Source organism: Phasianus colchicus, chromosome 1 (genome assembly GCF_987193195.1).
Source record: "Phasianus colchicus chromosome 1, bPhaCol1.hap1.1, whole genome shotgun sequence".
Taxonomy (NCBI): Eukaryota; Metazoa; Chordata; class Aves; order Galliformes; family Phasianidae; genus Phasianus; species Phasianus colchicus.
Genome location: NC_143436.1, coordinates 17314846 through 17331858, shown reverse-complemented (window position 1 = coordinate 17331858; position 17013 = coordinate 17314846). Strand labels below are relative to the sequence as shown.

General features: G+C 56.5%; 2 protein-coding genes across 4 annotated transcripts; both read left to right on the top strand.

The window, feature by feature from the left end:
• The first annotated feature begins 2657 nt into the window (after positions 1 to 2657).
• Positions 2658 to 6710, top strand: LOC149919415 (E3 ubiquitin-protein ligase PHF7-like). Of its 2 annotated transcripts, none has more exons than XM_090134406.1 (9): positions 2658 to 3419; positions 3736 to 3827; positions 3919 to 4020; positions 4279 to 4403; positions 4554 to 4716; positions 4808 to 4914; positions 5133 to 5246; positions 5402 to 5520; positions 5686 to 6710. In XM_090134406.1, exons 1-9 carry the CDS (start codon positions 3377 to 3379, stop codon positions 6327 to 6329), a joined length of 1509 nt encoding a protein of 502 aa, XP_089990532.1. In that variant the 5' UTR covers positions 2658 to 3376; the 3' UTR covers positions 6330 to 6710. The 2 variants fall into 2 exon arrangements, with proteins under 2 accessions (XP_089990532.1, XP_089990531.1); XM_090134405.1 differs by having other exon boundaries at positions 3733 to 3827.
• A 3726-nt stretch (positions 6711 to 10436) lies between these two features.
• LOC149919414 (E3 ubiquitin-protein ligase PHF7-like) lies at positions 10437 to 14394 on the top strand. Of its 2 annotated transcripts, none has more exons than XM_090134404.1 (9): positions 10437 to 11198; positions 11515 to 11606; positions 11698 to 11799; positions 12058 to 12182; positions 12333 to 12495; positions 12587 to 12693; positions 12912 to 13025; positions 13181 to 13299; positions 13465 to 14394. In XM_090134404.1, exons 1-9 carry the CDS (start codon positions 11156 to 11158, stop codon positions 14106 to 14108), a joined length of 1509 nt encoding a protein of 502 aa, XP_089990530.1. In that variant the 5' UTR covers positions 10437 to 11155; the 3' UTR covers positions 14109 to 14394. The 2 variants fall into 2 exon arrangements, with proteins under 2 accessions (XP_089990530.1, XP_089990529.1); XM_090134403.1 differs by having other exon boundaries at positions 11512 to 11606.
• The last annotated feature ends 2619 nt before the right edge of the window (positions 14395 to 17013 follow it).

Below are 17013 nucleotides of genomic sequence, written 5' to 3'. Positions count from 1 at the left end.
TACTCTTTCAAAGAGTTGACCCTCCTCCTGTTTATAGGCTCCCGTTAGGTACTGAAGGGCTTCAATTAGGTCAACTCGCAGCCTCCTTTTCTCCAGGCTGAACAAGTCCATCTCCCTCAGCCTGTCTTTGTCGGGGAGCTGCTCCAGCCCTCTGATCATCTTCATGCTCCTCCCCTGGACCGTCTCCAACAGCTCTCTGTATTTCTTGTACTGGGGGCTCCAGACCAGGACACAGTACTCCAGACGGGGCCTCACATGGATACAGTACAGAGGGACAATCACCTTGTTCTCCCTGCTGATGGAGCCCAGGATACCATTTGCTTTCCGTGCTGCAAGAGCATACTGCTGGCTCATGTTAAGTTTTTTATCCGTCAGGACACCCAGGTCCTTCTCAAACTCGACTGTTTGCGAGGGTGGAGAGTGGTAGGACAAGGGGGAATGGTTTTAAACTGAGACAGGGGAGGTTTAGGTTACATATTAGGAGGAAGCTTTCCACACAGCAGGTGGTGACAAACTGGAACAGGCTGCCCAGAGTGGTTGTGGATGCCCCATCCCTGGAGGCATTCAAGGCCAGGCTGGACGTGGTTCTGGACAGCGTGGTTTAGTGGCTGGCAACCCTGCACACAGCGGGGAGGTTGAAACTAGATGATCCTTTTCAACCCCAGCCATTCTATGAATAGGTATGAGGCTCTGGAGCTGGACGGACGGGACATGTGGATGAAGGTCCCTCCACGTTGGAGGGGTTGCCCTGGGCAAGTCAGACTGCCCTGTGTCACCACATCATCAATCAAGAAAAAAGAAGAGATGTCATCATGGAGGACTCCCTCCTGAGGGGTACAGAGGGTCACACATGTCGCTCAGATCCCCCCCCCAGGGAGGTTTGCTGCCTGCCTAGGGCCTGGGTGACATGTCACTAGGAACATCACTCCACATGACGGAGCGACAGCATTGGTGAACAAAAGGAAGGTGACCAATGTAATTTACCTGGACTTCTGCCAAGCCTCTGATGGTCCCCCACCACATCCTTATCTCCAAATTGGAGAGATGGGGATTTGACGGGTAGACCACCTGGTGGTAGACCACCTGGTCTCTCACAGTATCCTTCTGCGGAAACTGGCTGCCCATGGCTTGGACAGTTTTACCCTCCGTTGGATAAGGAACTGGCTGGAGGGCCGTGCGGCCCATCCTGTTTAATATCTTTACTGACGACTTAGATGAAGGGATTGAGTGTACCCTGAGTAAGTTTGCAGATGACACCAAGCTGGGAGGTGGTGTCGATCTGCCTGAGGGTAGGGAGGCTCTGCAGAGGGATCTAGATAAGTTGGGTCGCTGGGCTGAGGTGAATGGGATGAGGTTTAACAAGGCCAAGTGTTGGGTCCTGCACTTTGGCCACAACAACCCCATGCAGCGCTACAGGCTTAGGGATGAGTGGTTGGATGACTGTGAAGAGGAAAGTGACCTGGGGGTGTTGGTTGATGCTCGGCTGAACATGAGCCGACAGTGTGCCCAGGTGGCCATGAGGGCCAATGGCATCCTGGCCTGCATTAGAAATAGTGTGGCCAGCAGGAGCAGGGAGGGCGGCACCTCGAGTACTGTGTTCAGTTTCGGGCCCCTCACTACAAGAAAGACATTGAGGCCCTGGAACGAGTCCAGGGAAGGGCAACGAAACTGGTGAGGGGTCTGGAGCACAAGTCTTATGAGGAGCGGCTGAGGGAGCTGGGATTGTTTAGTCTGGAGAAGAGGAGGCTCAGGGGAGACCTCATTGCACTTTACAGCTTCCTGAAGGGAGGTTGTGATGAAAAAGGGTCTGGCCTCTTCTCCCAGGCAAATAGTAGGACCCGAGGAAATGGCCAGAAGTTGTACCAGAGGAGGTTTAGGTTGGACACTAGGAGAAACTTTTTCTCTCAGAGGATGGTCAGGCACTGGAATGGCCTGCCCAGGGAGGTGGTGGAGTCGCCGTCCCTGGCGGTGTTCAAGAGGCGCCTGGATGAGGAGCTACGAGATATGGTTTAGTAGCTTGTGGTACTAATAGGAATGGGAAGGCGGTTGACTAGATGATCTTGCAGGTCGTTTCCAACCACGTGATTCTATGATTCTATGAAAAGGAATTGTTTGAAAGGCTGCAGACAAAGGGTGGTGATAGAGGGTTTATGTCCTGGTAGAGGCCGGTAACGAGCTGTGTCCCCCAGAGGTCTGTCTTGGCACCGCTACTCTTTAACATCTTTACCGATGTCATCGATGATGGAATTGAGTGCACCCTCAGCAAGTTTGCTGATGACACCAAGCTGAGTGCTGCAGTTGACACAGTGGAAGGAAGGGATGCCATTCGGAGGCACCCCAACGAACTCAAAAGGTGGGCCCAGGTGAATGCAGTGAGGTTCAACACACCAAAGTGCAAGGTTTGGCACTTGGGCCGGAGGAATCTCAGGCATATATACAAACGGGAAGGAAGAATCCTTGGGAGTAGCCCTGCAGAGAAGAACTTGGGCGTCCTGATGGATGAAAACCTGAACATGAGCCAGCAATGTGCTCCTGCAGCTCAGAAAGCAAATGGAAGCGTGGGGTTCATCAGAAGAGGGCCGGCCAGCAGGGACAGGGAGGGGATTGTCCCTCTCTATTCTGCTCTTGTGAGGCCCCATCTGGACTAAGGCATCCAGGTCTGGGGCACCCAGTACAAGAAAGACAGGGTTGGAGAGGGTCCAGAGAAGGGCCACAAAAATCATCTGATCAGGGGGCTGGAGCAGCTCCCCTACAAAGACAGGCTGAGGGAGCTGGGGCAGTACAGACTAGATAAGAGAAGGCACAGCGGAGACCTCACGGAGCCCTTCCAGTACCTGAAAAGGACCTACAGGAAAGCTGCCTTTTTTAAAGGGCGTGTAGCTACAAGACGACGGAAAACAGCCTTCAACTGGAAGAGGGCAGATTTAAACCAGATATTAGGAAGAAATTCTCTACGGTGAGGGTGATCCTTGTCGGCAGAGAAGAAGAGGTATCCCCTCGTGGAAGATCTGGTATGTTACCCAGGCAAGAGGACAACCACGCAGAAAGAAGTCGAGCAAACGAGAGAATTAGCTGTGCTGGGTGTGATGCAAAATATTGACAAAAAGAGGGGAGATTGACACAGGTTGTTGGAAGAAAGTTCTGTCAGAGAAGCTGTGGAGCTGCCACCCTCCTGCTTGGAAGCCAAGGGCCCGGCACCCACAGTCGCCATGAGGCAGTGACCGTGATGTCACAGTGGGTGTCACGGAGCAGCCATTGTGACGCGTGAAGCTTGGAGCACAGCAAAGGCTGTCGGGCTCAGGCCGAGTGTCAGTGCGGCCTGGTGAGGCGTGGAGAGAACAGGGACTCTCGTAGTGCTCACCGTCAACGCACAATCATGTCCAATAAGAAGAGGAAGGCCTCCAGCTCAGAGGAGCCAGGTGAGAGCACAGCATCCCTGCGCACGGCTCCCAACGCTGGGCAGAGGGGTGCTGGGGCTCTGCCTGCGGCTGGGAGCTGAGAGGGGAGGAAGGGGCAGGCAGGAGCTCCCAGGCGGGCATGGAGCAGGGCCCCTCTGCTCCTTGGCAAAGGGGGCCCAGCTTGGGCTGTGACTGCCTTGGGCCTGCCATGGCCCCTTCCCCTCCACCGCCTCCAGCCAGCACGGCAGGCACAGAGCAGGACCCTGGGGACAGCCCTCAGGGACACCTGGCCTCACCAGGTGCTCACCGCTGCTCACGTTTGCTCTCTCCTCAGCAGTGTGCATGCTGTGTGGCCGGGCAGATGATGACCCGGACATCTTTGGGCGCACTATTGGCGACAGTTTCACGTCTATCCATGAGTTCTGCTTGGTGAGTTCCCCCCGGTGATCCTGTCTGCTTCCAAACGGGATACTCCCTTCCTCCCTGTCCTCATGAGTTCCTGCTCTTTTCTCTCCTACAGATTTTTGCCCACATCACTTTGGAAGAAAGACCCCCAGAGGAGCAATCTATGGCCGTTGACCTTGCTGCCCTCGCACGCAAGGTCAAGCAGGCAAACAAGAAGGTGAGGACCTGAGCGGAGCAGGCAGATCTGTGCCAGGAGGGGCTCACACCAGCTTAGTCTGAACCCAGGGAAAGCAATCACAGCCCTTCCAACCGCCTCCGGGACGAAGGCCTGCCCATAGGGGATCAGCCCTGTCCACCAAGCTGCTTTGTAGAGTGTGACCCAGAAGTGGCCACATCCTGTGCCCTGCCCAAAGGTGTGAGGCCAGCTGTGGAGGCCCTGTGCCTGCCTCTGATGGGGCTGTTCTGCTTTTTCCAGCAATGCTGTGTTTGCGGTGAGAGGGGGGCGACCATCACATGCGCAGAGAGCGGCTGTGCACGCAGCTTCCATCTGCCCTGCGCTGCAGATGGGGAATGCATCACACAGTATTTTGGAGAGCACAGGTAAGGGCTGTCCGCAGCAGCCAAGCCAGGGAGGAACCCACAAGGTCACCTCCCAGCAGCCTGCCAGAGCCAGGGCTTGGGGCTCCTTCCTGCTCCTCCACTGCCCTCACAGCACTTCTCACTGTGCCCATCCCTTCCATCTTCCCCCAGGTCCTTCTGTTGGGAGCACCGCCCTCGACAGACAGCAGTGACAGCTCCAGCAGAAGACACCATCTGCGTCATTTGCCAGGAGACCGTGGGGGACAGATTGACCTACCACACCATGGTGCGCCCAGCGTGCACACATGCCTGGTTCCACCGGGGTTGCATCCAAGTAGGAGCCCTCTCCTCACCCTGCAGGCATGCTTAGTGCTCAGCAACACCAGGCACTGCTCACGCTCACCCTGCTTGCGCTTCTTCTGCAGAAACAGGCATTGAATGCTGGCACTATGTGCTTCCGGTGCCCCAGTTGCAGAGACAATGCAGTATTCTGTGACGAAATGTCTACCATGGGGATCCAAATCCCAGCCAGGTTGGTGTCTTTCTGCCAAACCATGCAGATGACAAGGTGCAAGCGCTGGGCCTGCCCAGGCACTGTCTCGGCAGGCCTGGCCCTTTGCTGTCTCATGGGCACGTGCCTCAGCTTCGTGAAGAAGCTAAAAATGGCGTTGGGGTGGATGAGATGGGACAACCTTGGATCTGATGCTGGGGACACTGGGCTCTCATCAGTTTCCCTCCCTTCTCTTGTAGAAGACCATCATGGGACGACTACCGTGCATACGCACCACTCCTCCAGAGGCACCAGCGCTGCGATGCCAGCAGGTGCCTTTACCCTAGAGGCAGACGACAGGCAGATATAAGGGGGTGAGTTACCACAGCAGCTCGCTGAGGTTCCGCGGGGGATCTCAGCCTCAGCACGGGCTGGGGGAGCGAGGGCAGAGCACCAGAGATGTGCTGTGCCGGGCACTCCCTCGCTTGGGAATCTGGTCCTCACAGCCACAACCCCTTTGCTTCCCCAGGCCCTGGCAGCTGATCCTGTGCAGCTCCTGTGCTGCTGAGGGCACTCACCGCCGGTGCTCCCACTTGAGCAACACAACAGCCACATGGGAGTGCGACAGCTGTGCTGGCCTGGGTACCGGTAAGAGGCAATCGGCTGCGTGGCAGCGCGCTGGGCCCCGGCAAGGCCTGGCAGCAAGTGCTCAGGGCAGCTTTGCCAGAGTCTCTCTGCCCAAGGAGGGACGGCAGCCTGTCCCTACCCAGGGCGACAGCTTCATCCTGCTGACCTTCCCGCCTCCCCTTACAGCCTCCAGCACCATCTCGGAGCTTGCTGGGCCCAGCACTGCCAGCCAGGGGGGCCTGCAACCATCCCACGGCCCCCAGGAACCAGAGGACAGCAGGTCCGGCCCCAGCAGCCAGGTAGCATCGGGGCCATCACACAGTTCCCAGCTGCCAGAGCTCAGCAGTCAGACCAGTGAGCTGGGGACCGAACATGGGACAATCCGCTCACATTTTCCTGACCATCAGGATGCATCTGAGCTGCACCAAGCACAGCGTGGCAGCAGACGCACAGCAGCCCCAAGAGCTGAAAGCAGCTCACACCCATCCACCAGACAGGGCACATCGGGATCCTCCGGAGCAGCCACAGTGGCTGCACGCAGAAGGCGTTCCAGGCAGCGGGGAACAAGCCGGACACGAAGCCGCTCCCCGCTGCAAGGTCAGGCCCCGGGTTCCCAGAGCCGGACCAGAAGGCCTCAGGGCAGCAGGCGAACACCATCTCCAGCTGCTCAGAACAGCACCCACAGCACCACCAGACCGGTGACACGGAGGTCCTCGAGGGCTCCCCTGCATTCACACACTGGGGAACGGCCCACGCAGCCAGGGGAGGCCCGCATGCGAAGCCGTTCCTCAGTGGCACATCGAGTCCCAGATGTCCACAGCCGGCCCTGAGGAGGCTGCAGGAGACAATTCCAACAGCGGGGGCTATTCCAGGCATGAAGTGACTCCCGGGTCCAACATCAAAGCCAGCATTTCCCCTCCAGTCAGCCCCAAAAAAGATGGCATGGAAGCAGTTTCAACAGCGGGGGCTATCCCGGGCATGAAGTCACTCCCGGGTACAACATCAAAGCCAACATCCCCCCGAGGTCAGCCAGAAAAATGATGGCATGGATAGCCGTTCCAACAGTGGGGGTATCCCAGGCGTGAAGTCGCTTCTGAGCCCAGTGTCGAAGACAGCATCCCCCCACACATTCAGCCCCCAAAACTATGGCATGAAAACAGCCGTGTGCCAACGCCGTCTGCTGGCTCTAGTCCCTAGTGTCAACACAATAAACCCCACTATCCCACACACATTTCTTTGTCCGCTTCTTCTTCTCTGCTTGTCCTGAGGAGGGCAGACTTAGGCGCTGGGATCACAGGGTTTTCTCCTCCTCACCACCTTCCCAGCAAACTGGATGGGCAAAACCAGTGTGGCACGTCAGAAGGGTGTGACACGGCAGTCAGTGCAGGCACACAGTTAGCACAGCCCGTGGCACCTGGTCACCCTGGAGAAGAGCAATCACTTGACAGGCTGTTGCTCCTCTGTAGCACCAAGGTGCAGCCACAGTCCCCACGCTGCAGGGAGCTGTTGCAAGATGGAACGTGGTGAGTCAGCACCTAAGTCCATGCAGCGATTCAGGTCTCAGGCTGCGAAGAGTGTCTGACACTGTCACTGCTACACAAGGGCAACGGAAATACCGCCTGTGTGCCGTGTGAACAAGTGGATGATCTGCTCAGAATGGTGGCGGAGCTAAAGCTGGAGAGGTTGGGGAGCATCTGAGATTGTGAGAGGGACATAGATTGCTGGAGTCACACTCTGCCGTCCTAGCAGGAAAGGCACAAGGAGACGCTCTACAAGTAGCACTGGATGACCTACCCTCTAGCAGTCTGACTTGAGGAGGGGACCTCAGGGATTGCAAGGGAAAGGAACGAGTGCCTGCTCAGGGCAACAAGCAGTTTGCCTCGCAGTCTGTCCTACCTTCCCAGGTGCCCTTTGCTCTCCTAGGGAGAGCTCACTGTGGCCTTTTGGTATTTGAAAGGAGCGTATAAACAGGAGGGGTATGACTGTTTCACAGAATCGCAGAATGGCCTGGGTTGGAAGGGATCTCAAGGATCATGAAGCTCCAAGCGCCCCAACACAGGCACGGCCACAAACCTCCCCATTTAATACCAGACCAGGCTGCCCAGGGCCACATCCAACCTGGCCTTGAACACCACCGGGGATAGACCAGGCATCCCCAGCCTCTCTGGGCAGCCTGTTCCAGCACCTTACCACTCCCATAGTAAAGAACTTCCCCCTGACATCCAACCTAAATCTTCCCTCCCTCAACTTAAAACCATTTCCCCTTGTCCTGCTGTTATCTACTCTTTCAAAGAGTTGACCCTCCTCCTGTTTATAGGCTCCCGTTAGGTACTGAAGGGCTTCAATTAGGTCAACTCGCAGCCTCCTTTTCTCCAGGCTGAACAAGTCCATCTCCCTCAGCCTGTCTTTGTCGGGGAGCTGCTCCAGCCCTCTGATCATCTTCATGCTCCTCCCCTGGACCGTCTCCAACAGCTCTCTGTATTTCTTGTACTGGGGGCTCCAGACCAGGACACAGTACTCCAGACGGGGCCTCACATGGATACAGTACAGAGGGACAATCACCTTGTTCTCCCTGCTGATGGAGCCCAGGATACCATTTGCTTTCCGTGCTGCAAGAGCATACTGCTGGCTCATGTTAAGTTTTTTATCCGTCAGGACACCCAGGTCCTTCTCAAACTCGACTGTTTGCGAGGGTGGAGAGTGGTAGGACAAGGGGGAATGGTTTTAAACTGAGACAGGGGAGGTTTAGGTTACATATTAGGAGGAAGCTTTCCACACAGCAGGTGGTGACAAACTGGAACAGGCTGCCCAGAGTGGTTGTGGATGCCCCATCCCTGGAGGCATTCAAGGCCAGGCTGGACGTGGTTCTGGACAGCGTGGTTTAGTGGCTGGCAACCCTGCACACAGCGGGGAGGTTGAAACTAGATGATCCTTTTCAACCCCAGCCATTCTATGAATAGGTATGAGGCTCTGGAGCTGGACGGACGGGACATGTGGATGAAGGTCCCTCCACGTTGGAGGGGTTGCCCTGGGCAAGTCAGACTGCCCTGTGTCACCACATCATCAATCAAGAAAAAAGAAGAGATGTCATCATGGAGGACTCCCTCCTGAGGGGTACAGAGGGTCACACATGTCGCTCAGATCCCCCCCCCAGGGAGGTTTGCTGCCTGCCTAGGGCCTGGGTGACATGTCACTAGGAACATCACTCCACATGACGGAGCGACAGCATTGGTGAACAAAAGGAAGGTGACCAATGTAATTTACCTGGACTTCTGCCAAGCCTCTGATGGTCCCCCACCACATCCTTATCTCCAAATTGGAGAGATGGGGATTTGACGGGTAGACCACCTGGTGGTAGACCACCTGGTCTCTCACAGTATCCTTCTGCGGAAACTGGCTGCCCATGGCTTGGACAGTTTTACCCTCCGTTGGATAAGGAACTGGCTGGAGGGCCGTGCGGCCCATCCTGTTTAATATCTTTACTGACGACTTAGATGAAGGGATTGAGTGTACCCTGAGTAAGTTTGCAGATGACACCAAGCTGGGAGGTGGTGTCGATCTGCCTGAGGGTAGGGAGGCTCTGCAGAGGGATCTAGATAAGTTGGGTCGCTGGGCTGAGGTGAATGGGATGAGGTTTAACAAGGCCAAGTGTTGGGTCCTGCACTTTGGCCACAACAACCCCATGCAGCGCTACAGGCTTAGGGATGAGTGGTTGGATGACTGTGAAGAGGAAAGTGACCTGGGGGTGTTGGTTGATGCTCGGCTGAACATGAGCCGACAGTGTGCCCAGGTGGCCATGAGGGCCAATGGCATCCTGGCCTGCATTAGAAATAGTGTGGCCAGCAGGAGCAGGGAGGGCGGCACCTCGAGTACTGTGTTCAGTTTCGGGCCCCTCACTACAAGAAAGACATTGAGGCCCTGGAACGAGTCCAGGGAAGGGCAACGAAACTGGTGAGGGGTCTGGAGCAGAAGTCTTATGAGGAGCAGCTGAGGGAGCTGGGATTGTTTAGTCTGGAGAAGAGGAGGCTCAGGGGAGACCTCATTGCACTTTACAGCTTCCTGAAGGGAGGTTGTGATGAAAAAGGGTCTGGCCTCTTCTCCCAGGCAAATAGTAGGACCCGAGGAAATGGCCAGAAGTTGTACCAGAGGAGGTTTAGGTTGGACACTAGGAGAAACTTTTTCTCTCAGAGGATGGTCAGGCACTGGAATGGCCTGCCCAGGGAGGTGGTGGAGTCGCCGTCCCTGGCGGTGTTCAAGAGGCGCCTGGATGAGGAGCTACGAGATATGGTTTAGTAGCTTGTGGTACTAATAGGAATGGGAAGGCGGTTGACTAGATGATCTTGCAGGTCGTTTCCAACCACGTGATTCTATGATTCTATGAAAAGGAATTGTTTGAAAGGCTGCAGACAAAGGGTGGTGATAGAGGGTTTATGTCCTGGTAGAGGCCGGTAACGAGCTGTGTCCCCCAGAGGTCTGTCTTGGCACCGCTACTCTTTAACATCTTTACCGATGTCATCGATGATGGAATTGAGTGCACCCTCAGCAAGTTTGCTGATGACACCAAGCTGAGTGCTGCAGTTGACACAGTGGAAGGAAGGGATGCCATTCGGAGGCACCCCAACGAACTCAAAAGGTGGGCCCAGGTGAATGCAGTGAGGTTCAACACACCAAAGTGCAAGGTTTGGCACTTGGGCCGGAGGAATCTCAGGCATATATACAAACGGGAAGGAAGAATCCTTGGGAGTAGCCCTGCAGAGAAGAACTTGGGCGTCCTGATGGATGAAAACCTGAACATGAGCCAGCAATGTGCTCCTGCAGCTCAGAAAGCAAATGGAAGCGTGGGGTTCATCAGAAGAGGGCCGGCCAGCAGGGACAGGGAGGGGATTGTCCCTCTCTATTCTGCTCTTGTGAGGCCCCATCTGGACTAAGGCATCCAGGTCTGGGGCACCCAGTACAAGAAAGACAGGGTTGGAGAGGGTCCAGAGAAGGGCCACAAAAATCATCTGATCAGGGGGCTGGAGCAGCTCCCCTACAAAGACAGGCTGAGGGAGCTGGGGCAGTACAGACTAGATAAGAGAAGGCACAGCGGAGACCTCACGGAGCCCTTCCAGTACCTGAAAAGGACCTACAGGAAAGCTGCCTTTTTTAAAGGGCGTGTAGCTACAAGACGACGGAAAACAGCCTTCAACTGGAAGAGGGCAGATTTAAACCAGATATTAGGAAGAAATTCTCTACGGTGAGGGTGATCCTTGTCGGCAGAGAAGAAGAGGTATCCCCTCGTGGAAGATCTGGTATGTTACCCAGGCAAGAGGACAACCACGCAGAAAGAAGTCGAGCAAACGAGAGAATTAGCTGTGCTGGGTGTGATGCAAAATATTGACAAAAAGAGGGGAGATTGACACAGGTTGTTGGAAGAAAGTTCTGTCAGAGAAGCTGTGGAGCTGCCACCCTCCTGCTTGGAAGCCAAGGGCCCGGCACCCACAGTCGCCATGAGGCAGTGACCGTGATGTCACAGTGGGTGTCACGGAGCAGCCATTGTGACGCGTGAAGCTTGGAGCACAGCAAAGGCTGTCGGGCTCAGGCCGAGTGTCAGTGCGGCCTGGTGAGGCGTGGAGAGAACAGGGACTCTCGTAGTGCTCACCGTCAACGCACAATCATGTCCAATAAGAAGAGGAAGGCCTCCAGCTCAGAGGAGCCAGGTGAGAGCACAGCATCCCTGCGCACGGCTCCCAACGCTGGGCAGAGGGGTGCTGGGGCTCTGCCTGCGGCTGGGAGCTGAGAGGGGAGGAAGGGGCAGGCAGGAGCTCCCAGGCGGGCATGGAGCAGGGCCCCTCTGCTCCTTGGCAAAGGGGGCCCAGCTTGGGCTGTGACTGCCTTGGGCCTGCCATGGCCCCTTCCCCTCCACCGCCTCCAGCCAGCACGGCAGGCACAGAGCAGGACCCTGGGGACAGCCCTCAGGGACACCTGGCCTCACCAGGTGCTCACCGCTGCTCACGTTTGCTCTCTCCTCAGCAGTGTGCATGCTGTGTGGCCGGGCAGATGATGACCCGGACATCTTTGGGCGCACTATTGGCGACAGTTTCACGTCTATCCATGAGTTCTGCTTGGTGAGTTCCCCCCGGTGATCCTGTCTGCTTCCAAACGGGATACTCCCTTCCTCCCTGTCCTCATGAGTTCCTGCTCTTTTCTCTCCTACAGATTTTTGCCCACATCACTTTGGAAGAAAGACCCCCAGAGGAGCAATCTATGGCCGTTGACCTTGCTGCCCTCGCACGCAAGGTCAAGCAGGCAAACAAGAAGGTGAGGACCTGAGCGGAGCAGGCAGATCTGTGCCAGGAGGGGCTCACACCAGCTTAGTCTGAACCCAGGGAAAGCAATCACAGCCCTTCCAACCGCCTCCGGGACGAAGGCCTGCCCATAGGGGATCAGCCCTGTCCACCAAGCTGCTTTGTAGAGTGTGACCCAGAAGTGGCCACATCCTGTGCCCTGCCCAAAGGTGTGAGGCCAGCTGTGGAGGCCCTGTGCCTGCCTCTGATGGGGCTGTTCTGCTTTTTCCAGCAATGCTGTGTTTGCGGTGAGAGGGGGGCGACCATCACATGCGCAGAGAGTGGCTGTGCACGCAGCTTCCATCTGCCCTGCGCTGCAGATGGGGAATGCATCACACAGTATTTTGGAGAGCACAGGTAAGGGCTGTCCGCAGCAGCCAAGCCAGGGAGGAACCCACAAGGTCACCTCCCAGCAGCCTGCCAGAGCCAGGGCTTGGGGCTCCTTCCTGCTCCTCCACTGCCCTCACAGCACTTCTCACTGTGCCCATCCCTTCCATCTTCCCCCAGGTCCTTCTGTTGGGAGCACCGCCCTCGACAGACAGCAGTGACAGCTCCAGCAGAAGACACCATCTGCGTCATTTGCCAGGAGACCGTGGGGGACAGATTGACCTACCACACCATGGTGTGCCCAGCGTGCACACATGCCTGGTTCCACCGGGGTTGCATCCAAGTAGGAGCCCTCTCCTCACCCTGCAGGCATGCTTAGTGCTCAGCAACACCAGGCACTGCTCACGCTCACCCTGCTTGCGCTTCTTCTGCAGAAACAGGCATTGAATGCTGGCACTATGTGCTTCCGGTGCCCCAGTTGCAGAGACAATGCAGTATTCTGTGACGAAATGTCTACCATGGGGATCCAAATCCCAGCCAGGTTGGTGTCTTTCTGCCAAACCATGCAGATGACAAGGTGCAAGCGCTGGGCCTGCCCAGGCACTGTCTCGGCAGGCCTGGCCCTTTGCTGTCTCATGGGCACGTGCCTCAGCTTCGTGAAGAAGCTAAAAATGGCGTTGGGGTGGATGAGATGGGACAACCTTGGATCTGATGCTGGGGACACTGGGCTCTCATCAGTTTCCCTCCCTTCTCTTGTAGAAGACCATCATGGGACGACTACCGTGCATACGCACCACTCCTCCAGAGGCACCAGCGCTGCGATGCCAGCAGGTGCCTTTACCCTAGAGGCAGACGACAGGCAGATATAAGGGGGTGAGTTACCACAGCAGCTCGCTGAGGTTCCGCGGGGGATCTCAGCCTCAGCACGGGCTGGGGGAGCGAGGGCAGAGCACCAGAGATGTGCTGTGCCGGGCACTCCCTCGCTTGGGAATCTGGTCCTCACAGCCACAACCCCTTTGCTTCCCCAGGCCCTGGCAGCTGATCCTGTGCAGCTCCTGTGCTGCTGAGGGCACTCACCGCCGGTGCTCCCACTTGAGCAACACAACAGCCACATGGGAGTGCGACAGCTGTGCTGGCCTGGGTACCGGTAAGAGGCAATCGGCTGCGTGGCAGCGCGCTGGGCCCCGGCAAGGCCTGGCAGCAAGTGCTCAGGGCAGCTTTGCCAGAGTCTCTCTGCCCAAGGAGGGATGGCAGCCTGTCCCTACCCAGGGCGACAGCTTCATCCTGCTGACCTTCCCGCCTCCCCTTACAGCCTCCAGCACCATCTCGGAGCTTGCTGGGCCCAGCACTGCCAGCCAGGGGGGCCTGCAACCATCCCACGGCCCCCAGGAACCAGAGGACAGCAGGTCCGGCCCCAGCAGCCAGGTAGCATCGGGGCCATCACACAGTTCCCAGCTGCCAGAGCTCAGCAGTCAGACCAGTGAGCTGGGGACCGAACATGGGACAATCCGCTCACATTTTCCTGACCATCAGGATGCATCTGAGCTGCACCAAGCACAGCGTGGCAGCAGACGCACAGCAGCCCCAAGAGCTGAAAGCAGCTCACACCCATCCACCAGACAGGGCACATCGGGATCCTCCGGAGCAGCCACAGTGGCTGCACGCAGAAGGCGTTCCAGGCAGCGGGGAACAAGCCGGACACGAAGCCGCTCCCCGCTGCAAGGTCAGGCCCCGGGTTCCCAGAGCCGGACCAGAAGGCCTCAGGGCAGCAGGCGAACACCATCTCCAGCTGCTCAGAACAGCACCCACAGCACCACCAGACCGGTGACACGGAGGTCCTCGAGGGCTCCCCTGCATTCACACACTGGGGAACGGCCCACGCAGCCAGGGGAGGCCCGCATGCGAAGCCGTTCCTCAGTGGCACATCGAGTCCCAGATGTCCACAGCCGGCCCTGAGGAGGCTGCAGGAGACAATTCCAACAGCGGGGGCTATTCCAGGCATGAAGTGACTCCCGGGTCCAACATCAAAGCCAGCATTTCCCCTCCAGTCAGCCCCAAAAAAGATGGCATGGAAGCAGTTTCAACAGCGGGGGCTATCCCGGGCATGAAGTCACTCCCGGGTACAACATCAAAGCCAACATCCCCCCGAGGTCAGCCAGAAAAATGATGGCATGGATAGCCGTTCCAACAGTGGGGGTATCCCAGGCGTGAAGTCGCTTCTGAGCCCAGTGTCGAAGACAGCATCCCCTCACACATTCAGCCCCCAAAACTATGGCATGAAAACAGCCGTGTGCCAACGCCGTCTGCTGGCTCTAGTCCCTAGTGTCAACACAATAAACCCCACCATCCCACACACATTTCTTTGTCCGCTTCTTCTTCTCTGCTTGTCCTGAGGAGGGCAGACTTAGGCGCTGGGATCACAGGGTTTTCTCCTCCTCACCACCTTCCCAGCAAACTGGATGGGCAAAACCAGTGTGGCACGTCAGAAGGGTGTGACACGGCAGTCAGTGCAGGCACACAGTTAGCACAGCCCGTGGCACCTGGTCACCCTGGAGAAGAGCAATCACTTGACAGGCTGTTGCTCCTCTGTAGCACCAAGGTGCAGCCACAGTCCCCACGCTGCAGGGAGCTGTTGCAAGATGGAACGTGGTGACTCAGCACCTAAGTCCATGCAGCGATTCAGGTCTCAGGCTGCGAAGAGTGTCTGACACTGTCACTGCTACACAAGGGCAACGGAAATACCGCCTGTGTGCCGTGTGAACAAGTGGATGATCTGCTCAGAATGGTGGCGGAGCTAAAGCTGGAGAGGTTGGGGAGCATCTGAGATTGTGAGAGGGACATAGATTGCTGGAGTCACACTCTGCCGTCCTAGCAGGAAAGGCACAAGGAGACGCTCTACAAGTAGCACTGGATGACCTACCCTCTAGCAGTCTGACTTGAGGAGGGGACCTCAGGGATTGCAAGGGAAAGGAACGAGTGCCTGCTCAGGGCAACAAGCAGTTTGCCTCGCAGTCTGTCCTACCTTCCCAGGTGCCCTTTGCTCTCCTAGGGAGAGCTCATTGTGGCCTTTTGGTATTTGAAAGGAGCGTATAAACAGGAGGGGTATGACTGTTTCACAGAATCGCAGAATGGCCTGGGTTGGAAGGGATCTCAAGGATCATGAAGCTCCAAGCGCCCCAACACAGGCACGGCCACAAACCTCCCCATTTAATACCAGACCAGGCTGCCCAGGGCCACATCCAACCTGGCCTTGAACACCACCGGGGATAGACCAGGCATCCCCAGCCTCTCTGGGCAGCCTGTTCCAGCACCTTACCACTCCCATAGTAAAGAACTTCCCCCTGACATCCAACCTAAATCTTCCCTCCCTCAACTTAAAACCATTTCCCCTTGTCCTGCTGTTATCTACTCTTTCAAAGAGTTGACCCTCCTCCTGTTTATAGGCTCCCGTTAGGTACTGAAGGGCTTCAATTAGGTCAACTCGCAGCCTCCTTTTCTCCAGGCTGAACAAGTCCATCTCCCTCAGCCTGTCTTTGTCGGGGAGCTGCTCCAGCCCTCTGATCATCTTCATGCTCCTCCCCTGGACCGTCTCCAACAGCTCTCTGTATTTCTTGTACTGGGGGCTCCAGACCAGGACACAGTACTCCAGACGGGGCCTCACATGGATACAGTACAGAGGGACAATCACCTTGTTCTCCCTGCTGATGGAGCCCAGGATACCATTTGCTTTCCGTGCTGCAAGAGCATACTGCTGGCTCATGTTAAGTTTTTTATCCGTCAGGACACCCAGGTCCTTCTCAAACTCGACTGTTTGCGAGGGTGGAGAGTGGTAGGACAAGGGGGAATGGTTTTAAACTGAGACAGGGGAGGTTTAGGTTACATATTAGGAGGAAGCTTTCCACACAGCAGGTGGTGACAAACTGGAACAGGCTGCCCAGAGTGGTTGTGGATGCCCCATCCCTGGAGGCATTCAAGGCCAGGCTGGACGTGGTTCTGGACAGCGTGGTTTAGTGGCTGGCAACCCTGCACACAGCGGGGAGGTTGAAACTAGATGATCCTTTTCAACCCCAGCCATTCTATGAATAGGTATGAGGCTCTGGAGCTGGACGGACGGGACATGTGGATGAAGGTCCCTCCACGTTGGAGGGGTTGCCCTGGGCAAGTCAGACTGCCCTGTGTCACCACATCATCAATCAAGAAAAAAGAAGAGATGTCATCATGGAGGACTCCCTCCTGAGGGGTACAGAGGGTCACACATGTCGCTCAGATCCCCCCCCCAGGGAGGTTTGCTGCCTGCCTAGGGCCTGGGTGACATGTCACTAGGAACATCACTCCACATGACGGAGCGACAGCATTGGTGAACAAAAGGAAGGTGACCAATGTAATTTACCTGGACTTCTGCCAAGCCTCTGATGGTCCCCCACCACATCCTTATCTCCAAATTGGAGAGATGGGGATTTGACGGGTAGACCACCTGGTGGTAGACCACCTGGTCTCTCACAGTATCCTTCTGCGGAAACTGGCTGCCCATGGCTTGGACAGTTTTACCCTCCGTTGGATAAGGAACTGGCTGGAGGGCCGTGCGGCCCATCCTGTTTAATATCTTTATTGACGACTTAGATGAAGGGATTGAGTGTACCCTGAGTAAGTTTGCAGATGACACCAAGCTGGGAGGTGGTGTCGATCTGCCTGAGGGTAGGGAGGCTCTGCAGAGGGATCTAGATAAGTTGGGTCGCTGGGCTGAGGTGAATGGGATGAGGTTTAACAAGGCCAAGTGTTGGGTCCTGCACTTTGGCCACAACAACCCCATGCAGCGCTACAGGCTTAGGGATGAGTGGTTGGATGACTGTGAAGAGGAAAG

Bases quoted from the DNA above. Each gene is read 5' to 3' on its own strand.
- LOC149919415 (XM_090134405.1), top strand. From the start codon at position 3,377: ATGTCCAATAAGAAGAGGAAGGCCTCCAGCTCAGAGGAGCCAG. The intron at 4,021-4,278 runs GTGAGGACCTGA...TGCTTTTTCCAG, and splicing joins TCAAGCAGGCAAACAAGAAG to CAATGCTGTGTTTGCGGTGA. The intron at 4,717-4,807 runs GTAGGAGCCCTC...CTTCTTCTGCAG, and splicing joins TCCACCGGGGTTGCATCCAA to AAACAGGCATTGAATGCTGG.
- LOC149919414 (XM_090134403.1), top strand. From the start codon at position 11,156: ATGTCCAATAAGAAGAGGAAGGCCTCCAGCTCAGAGGAGCCAG. The intron at 11,607-11,697 runs GTGAGTTCCCCC...TCTCTCCTACAG, and splicing joins CTATCCATGAGTTCTGCTTG to ATTTTTGCCCACATCACTTT. The intron at 12,183-12,332 runs GTAAGGGCTGTC...ATCTTCCCCCAG, and splicing joins CAGTATTTTGGAGAGCACAG to GTCCTTCTGTTGGGAGCACC.